General features: G+C 31.8%; 1 protein-coding gene across 4 annotated transcripts; it reads left to right on the top strand.

Moving 5' to 3' along the window:
- The first annotated feature begins 269 nt into the window (after nucleotides 1-269).
- On the top strand, nucleotides 270-7,230 carry LOC118448030 (facilitated trehalose transporter Tret1). 4 transcript variants are annotated; one of them, XM_085662639.1, is made up of 7 exons: nucleotides 270-518; nucleotides 2,752-2,787; nucleotides 2,860-2,999; nucleotides 3,162-3,364; nucleotides 3,665-3,875; nucleotides 6,013-6,301; nucleotides 6,839-7,230. In XM_085662639.1, the coding sequence occupies exons 1-7, from the start codon at nucleotides 443-445 to the stop codon at nucleotides 7,228-7,230; spliced, it is 1,347 nt and encodes a 448-aa protein (XP_085518765.1). In that variant the 5' UTR covers nucleotides 270-442. The 4 variants fall into 4 exon arrangements, with proteins under 4 accessions (XP_085518765.1, XP_035736628.2, XP_085518766.1 ...); XM_035880735.2 differs by having other exon boundaries at nucleotides 2,752-2,999; XM_085662640.1 differs by lacking the exon at nucleotides 270-518 and adding an exon at nucleotides 1,496-2,112 and having other exon boundaries at nucleotides 2,752-2,999.
- The last annotated feature ends 684 nt before the right edge of the window (nucleotides 7,231-7,914 follow it).

Below are 7,914 nucleotides of genomic sequence, written 5' to 3'. Positions count from 1 at the left end.
ATATATATATATATATAAATTTTTTTTTCTTCTTTATTGAAAAACGTATCAATTACCGTGGCATATTTGTCGTACAATAAATTCGTACACGTCTTTCAAACTACGATGATATATACGATGTATTAAAGATCTCTATCTATCGATAAATCTTTGAAAATAATGTTACGATAAATTTGACATTAGTCGAGAGAGAAAACGATTCTGATTGTTCTTAGATCGATATAAGAGGATATTATGAGAATGAAATTATTCAAAACGAGAGAGAACATTCTCTCAGAGAGTTTTCTTTTTACAATCTCATTGGCTCTGACATGTCATGTCAACGATTCGATATAATCGACATATCATTATTTCTCTTTAAAGCTCTTTTTTTCTTCTATGAGAAAAAGACAAAGAGATATAGATATATATATATATAGAAAGAGAGAGAGAGAATGAAAAGATGGCCTCGATAAGAAGACGTATGACGGATAACCTTCGAACAAAAAGCTTCAATCAACATGTCGGTGCTATCGTTGGTGAGGGATTATAATAAAATTTGAATACTTTGCGTTTTGTTTAGAAAAAGAAAAAAATATATATATATGTATATATATATATATAATTTTTACATGCAATCATAATGTGAGATATATATATATATACATGTATATATTTTTTAATTTTATTTTTTACGGGTATTAAATTAACGTCACAAAGCGGAAAAATTTCTAAACATTTCGTTAAATATTATCAGACAACAATGTGATAATTATTTTGACAATAACAATCATAATATTCGACGTTGTATTTATTTCGCAATTAATCGACACGTAATTCGTAATTAATATTGTCTCAGTTTGACAGTTTAACGAAAAAAAAAGAAAAAAAAAATACCGAAATAAAAATATTTTCCCTATCAATTACAAATTTTGAGTAATATTTTTCCATTTATTCCAATACTAATATAAATGTTTATACGTTTTAAAGATTAAACGTGCAATGAAATATATTAACATGTACGCATACGTGAAACAGTGATTAGTTTTGTTAATTGTTCTTGGAAAGTGTCGAATTTTCAAGGAAAAGGAAAAGGGAAGAAAAAGAATAAAAAAATAAAGAAAGAAAGGAAGAAAAAGAAAAGGAGAAGAAATCTCTTGAGAAAGCATTTGAATAATACACGTTTTTCTACTTAAAAAATAAAAAAATAAAAAATAAAAAAAAATAAAAAAGAAAAGAAATAGAAAAAGATAGTAAAGGAAAAAAAAAAAAGAACGAACGGTGAAAAGATTTTCCTCATTCAATGGACAACAACGTCTCATTTAATCTCCTTTCCACGATGTGCACAATTTCACGAGACTAATGATAACTGGAATAGCATCAAAGAGAGAGAGAGAGAGAGAGAGAGAGAGATAAAGAGAGAGAAATAGAGAGTTCTGTCTAACGCAAAAAATGTCCGTCAATTAGGAAATAAAAGAAGAAAAAGAAGAAGAAAGAAAGAAAAAAAAAAAGAAAAATAATCGTGTATTTTTTCTCCGGCTATCTAAAAATGAGCTCCGGTGCATCGACCGATAGGAATGAATGAGGGGGTTGAAAATGGATACGGGGGAAAAAGGGAGAAAGGGGATTAACCCCTTTTCGAAGCTCATTGTCCCAAAGCAAAACGAAACGATACGAAAGGAAACAAAACAAAAATATATCAACGTCCATTTCTTTCAGTTTGATATTCATGCTTAATCACGAAAGTAGGATAATGGTATCGTTTAACAATTAATTGGCTAATTGGTTAATGTACATATTATTTATAAATTAATTGAGATAAAACATAATCGTTAAAATGTAAGGATCAATGTACCGGCATTGTAACGATATATGTATTAATATGTATTATATCAATTCGATGGATGCAAAAAGAAAAAGAGAAAAAAATCAAAGAAAGGAAAAGAAAACGAAAAGAAAAAAAAGGAGAGAGAGAAAAGTATTATAGTTAGAAAGTATTATAGGTATCATCATATCGGATATTGGATATGCCCTTAAAACGAGAGATTGACTAGGCTTTTAGGTATGCAGTGTACACTGATTGACCCAATAGTCCTAATCTTCGATAACACGTGTATACATAGGTATATGCACGTATGTATATATGTATTCTATCTATGTACTCCTCTATCTAGGTATCTATCAAGAGTCGTACACACGTTTGTAAACATTATCCCATTTCATTCGGTGATTTAACTTATCAAATGGAATTCATTTTTATTATTCCTGTTAATTCTCATTCTCTTTCTATCTATCTATCTATCTATATATACATATATATCTTTATCTTTATCTTTTATCTTTATCTCTCTATCTCTCTATATCACTCTCTCTCTCTCTCTCTCTCTCTCTCTCTCTTTCTCTTTCTATCCTTCTGCAAACGACATGCATATTCCTACGAATATTGGTACAGGATGAATTCTACCGCAATGGTAATTAGTTCTTCGAATCAATCCCATATTCAACGTTGCACTTTAATTAATCCCCCATTTGCCGAAGAGATATTCTCTTTTCGACTTTTTCACGTTTCGCCAAATGTCCCTATAGAAAAGATATATGTATGTATGTATATATATATATATATATATATATATATATATATATATACATATAAAGAGAGAGAAAGAGTAAAATGTTAAAATAGAAATAGAGAAAGAGAGAGAGAGAGAGAGAGAGAGAGAGAGAGAGAGAGAATGAATTAAAAATAATAATAATATACTCCTAAAATTTCAGTATCACTCGGTGGTTTTACTCTCGGTGTGTCAGTTGGTTGGTGTTCCAGCGTTACAGAGGGTATGAGGATCAGATTTATAGCAAGTATTACGGAGCTTGGTATTATAGGTAACGTTCTAAACGTTGGCGCTTGCCTCGGAGTCATAATTGCCATTTGGATCTTCAAATTTCATCATTGGATCAGCGGAATAATCAAGATCTTACTTTACGCCATTGGTTGGTCGGTGATCAGCCTAGGAAACGAGAACGTATTGTTGTTAAATTTCATCGAATTATTTTCTTCCTTACAAATCACCTAAATTCTAATATATAAAAATAATGAATTTTGATATATATAGAAAAAAAAAATGTTTCTCGATATATAAATAGATATCGTCATTATAGTCGTCGTATTTTCTTTTCATTTTTAGACATTCATGATTGTTATCGGTCGTTTCATATGCGGAATTTCCGGTGGTATGTCCTGTCTCTTGGTACCACTTTTCATCAGTGATATAGCCGACAAGAAAACCCGCAATCGATTGTTGATTCTATTTCAGCTTTTAATAAATTGCGGAATCATGTACGCTTTCCTGATGGCTCACGTTCTCGATGGAGGTAACATTATATGGAGGTATGGGTATATAAAGAATTCAAAAAAAAAAAAAAGAAAAGAAAAGAAAAGAAAAGAGAGAGAGAGAGAGAGAGAGAGAGAGAAGGAATGAAAAATTAAAAGAAAAGAAAAGAAAAAGAGTAAAGAAGGAAAAAAGAAAATGAAGAAACATTTGAGGACAATCTCTCTCTCTTTTTTCTTTTTTTTTTTCCTTTAAGTACAAGCTAAAAAATTATTGCAAAATTAATGGACCCTCCCTAGAATACTTATGGATCAAACAAACTGCGTTAATTAACAATAAGTTACTCGTAAAAATTTCAGATACAGTACAAGCTGCGGTGCTAGCTGCATTATACTCGTACTATTACGTTTTATACCAGCAAGCCCGTTCTATTATCTCTCTAGCATTGAGAATGATGAAAGTCGAGCGAAAAATTCTTTAAGTTGGTATCGTCAAAATGAGAACGAAAATGAGAACGATTACGAGATGGAAGAATTAAGACAGTTGGCTATACTCAGACGAACGGCCAAGGTAAAATTACGTATTTAGATGCCCTTAAATGCCGAGAACATTTTTTTTCTTTCTTCCTTTCTCTTTTTTTTTTTCTTCTTTTTTTTTCACAAATAATGCTTAACGTAAGAATAATTGTACGTGGAAACAAAAAAGAAAAGAGAGAAAGAGAGAATGAGAAAGAGAGTAAGAGGGAGAGAGAGAAAGAGAGAGAGAGAAAGAGAGAGAGAAAGAACAAAAGGAGAAGGAGAAAGAGAAAGAGAGAATGAAACAATAAGACGGAAGTAGGTAGCACGTTAATAAGAGCTCCGTTTATTATGTACATTAACGAGGATGTAATTATCGGTACCTTACAAAACGTTTCCTCCAAGTTACTTAGATACTTTTCTCTCTCTCTCACTCTCTCTCCCTCAATCTATCCATCTTTATTTCTCCGTCTCATTCAAAGTCTTATTAAGATTCACCATCTTTCTCTCTATCCTCACCCTCAATCCTTTCTAGTGGTCTTACCGCATCGTAAATGACATTTAAACTAACTTCTTGTAATAATAAACAAATCTTTGCTTTCAATGATTTCTAATCTATAATAATATACCTACACGAAATATTTTATATTTATATATATATATATATTAGGTTGGCAACTAAGTGATTGCGTATATGGTCACCGCAACGACTTAGTTGCCAAAACAATATGGCGTTGGCAACTAAGTGATTGCGTATATGGTCACCGCAACGACTTAGTTGCCAAAACAATATGGCGTTGGCAACTAAGTGATTGCGTATATGGAAACCGCAACGACTTAGTTGCCAACAGAATATCCCGTTGGCAACTAAGTCATTGCGGATATGGAAACCGCAACGACTTAGTTGCCAAAACAATATGGCGTTGGCAACTAAGTGATTGCGTATATGGAAACCGCAACGACTTAGTTGCCAACACGATATCCCGTTGGCAACTAAGTCATTGCGGATATGGACACCGCAACGATTTAGTTGCCAACCCAATAATAAGATTATTATAATATTATATACGTTCATATATATATATATATATATATATATATATTAGGTGGACCGGAAAGTAATGTCGCTTTACAGAAACGACATTACTTTCCGGTCCTTAATCGGGGGTACCGGAAAGTAATGTCGCTTTACAGAAACGACATTACTTTCCGGTCCATTATCAAGGGGACCGGAAAGTAATGTCGCTTTACAGAAACGACATTACTTTCCGGTCCATAATCAAGGGGACCGGAAAGTAATGTCGCTTTACAGAAACGACATTACTTTCCGGTCCCTAATCAGAGGAGACCGGAAAGTAATGTCGCTTTACAGAAACGACATTACTTTCCGGTCCTCTAATATATTAGGTTGGAAACTATGAAACGGGCGTTGAATGAAAATAAAAAATTAAACCGAGACGACCGTTTCATAGTTTCCAACCTAATACTTATATATTAGGTTGGAAACTATGAAACGGGTGTTAAATGAAAATTAAAGACTAAACAAAAACGCCCGTTTCATAGTTTCCAACCTAATATATATATATACATATATATATATATATATATATATATATATGTATATATACATAAACATTTATACGTGCTATGTCATTCGTTGTTCCAAGTAAAATAATAATAAAGACCGATGAAATATTAAACGTCAAAATTCTTACTAACGGTTAAATTCAATGGTTAGGGGAGGTTATTCTTCCCCTTTTGAAAGAGCTCGTTTGTTTCGGTTTTAAACGTAATACCATCCTTTGAGAAATAATTATCAAAAGCTTTTCGTATAAACTCTTCTTCAAGATTGAATATATAAATCGTTAAAGGATTGAAAAGAAAATGTTGATAAAATAAATAATATTATTTTGCTTTGAAACTATTATTCCAACGTTTAATTTATTTTCTATATTTCATCTTTTGTTTGATATTAAAAGTGTTAACGATATTGAGAAGATGCACAATGGAAGAAAAAACAAGAAAGAAAAAAAAAGAAATAAAAAGAAGCAACAACAAAAATTAAAAAAAAAAACAAATAAATCGTTTTATAGTTATAATTAGATTAATTAATTAAATTAATTAATTAATCAATTGATTAATTTATTACACACACATACATACACACACACATTTAATTCTCTTAAACGCAGATGAGATATGGTCTAATGAAGAATCGTCGTGTACTTCATTCCTTCCTAATGTGTTTTGGTGTAATGATGATCCATCAGTTCAGCGGATTCAGCACGTTTATCACTTATGCCCTTACGATCTTCGAGACTCAAGGTTCAGGTTTATTAAATGGAAGTGAATTAACTCTAGTAGTTGGTATAGTACAAATACTATCATGTCTCCTCGCGTATACGCTCATCGACGTATTAGGACGGCGTATCCTGTTGACCATATCATCCGCGTTCATGGGACTGTTCCTTGGACTGTTGGGTAAGACATTAGCCTAACAATTATTTCCTCAAACCAAGCGGCTTAATTTCTATGCACTTTGCTCTATCTATCTATCTATCTATGTCTCTATGTCTTTATGTCTCTCTCTCTCTCTCTCTCTCTCTCTCTCTCTCTCTCTCTCTCTCTCTCTCTCTCTCTATCTGTCTCTCTCTCGCTTGTTCGCTCAGTCGTATTCTGCAACTAGGACATTAGAACCATTCTCGTTAACGATCTCGTTAGAATTCAATGTACAAATTTTGGGCTGCTTACTAAAGCTCCTTTAGGAACCCTTTCTACTAACATCAACCTGCTCACCGATCAGCGTGAATTTTACTATGATCCTCTTAATATTATATAATACGAATTTACAAATATCTTATATATATATATATATATTTTACTACCACGTCTAATAACATAATATATCACGATGTCTATATATTCGTATAGATAAATAATAAAATTAAGTTACCAATATTCTATTACTCTTTTCTTTTTTCTATTTTTTTCTTTTTTTGTTCTTTTCTCACGAAACAGGATGGTTCTTCGATAAAAGACTCGAGGATCCGGAATACGATGATTGGTATTGGTGGATGCCACCAACATGGATCAGCCTATATTTCATATCTCTAAACTTGGGCGTAGCACCAATATCATGGGCACTTCTCGCAGACTCATTTCCGCAACAGATAAATCTACTTGGTGCAGGATTCGCTGCGATCTCTAATTGGATACTTTCGATTCTTGCGATGATAGTTTTTGGTTCATTACAAACGGACGATAATATTAGAAAGGCCGTCTGGTTATTCGCAATAATATGCTGGTTCGGTGCAATATTTTCTGCCGTTCTTGTCAAGGATAACGGTAAGAAAAGTTTAAACGAGATCGAAAAGGATTTTCGTATCGACGATCAAGAAGAAACGAATTAATGAATAACTTTATCTACGTTGATATGAGAACGAATTCATTTTCTATCGTACAACCAACCACGGCAACGTTTCGTTAATAACTGAGTAATGAATACATTAAACGAACGTGAAAGATTGTAACCTTTCCTCACGTACGGACAAAACTGTTTACATGTTTCTTTTCTATGCCTTTATCGAACGAGAATCATAATATAAAATGTCATTGTTTTCTAAGAAAACACGATCAATATATATATATATATATATATATATATATATATATATATATATATATATATATTTCTATGTGTATGTGTGTTTTTATATATATACATATAAAAAAATAAAAGAGAATGTTATCATAAATTTCGATAAACGATAACAACGAGTATTCCTTTCTCTTCGTCTCCTTCTTCGATCTTCTTTTAATATAATATCATAAAAGAAAAACACATTGGATGATAAAACTTTAATGAGTATTAAATCGGCCCGTTTTTTTTCTTCGTTGCATCAAAAGAAAACATTTATATCGTTTCATTGATTATTACTACATAGAATGAGCAGTAGTACGTTTTTTCATTTCTCTCAATACTTTTTACAAATATGGGGAATAGTCATTTATTAGTAATCGATATCGAAACATATACAATCATTTTATTTTCCACGAGCATTTTGGACACAAGCTACTTTGATATATCTCTCTCT

Source organism: Vespa mandarinia, chromosome 19, assembly GCF_050613455.1.
Source record: "Vespa mandarinia isolate Hongniang chromosome 19, ASM5061345v1, whole genome shotgun sequence".
NCBI lineage: Eukaryota > Metazoa > Arthropoda > Insecta > Hymenoptera > Vespidae > Vespa > Vespa mandarinia.
Note: the sequence above shows the minus strand (reverse complement) of the source record. Positions and strands in the feature narration are given on the sequence as shown.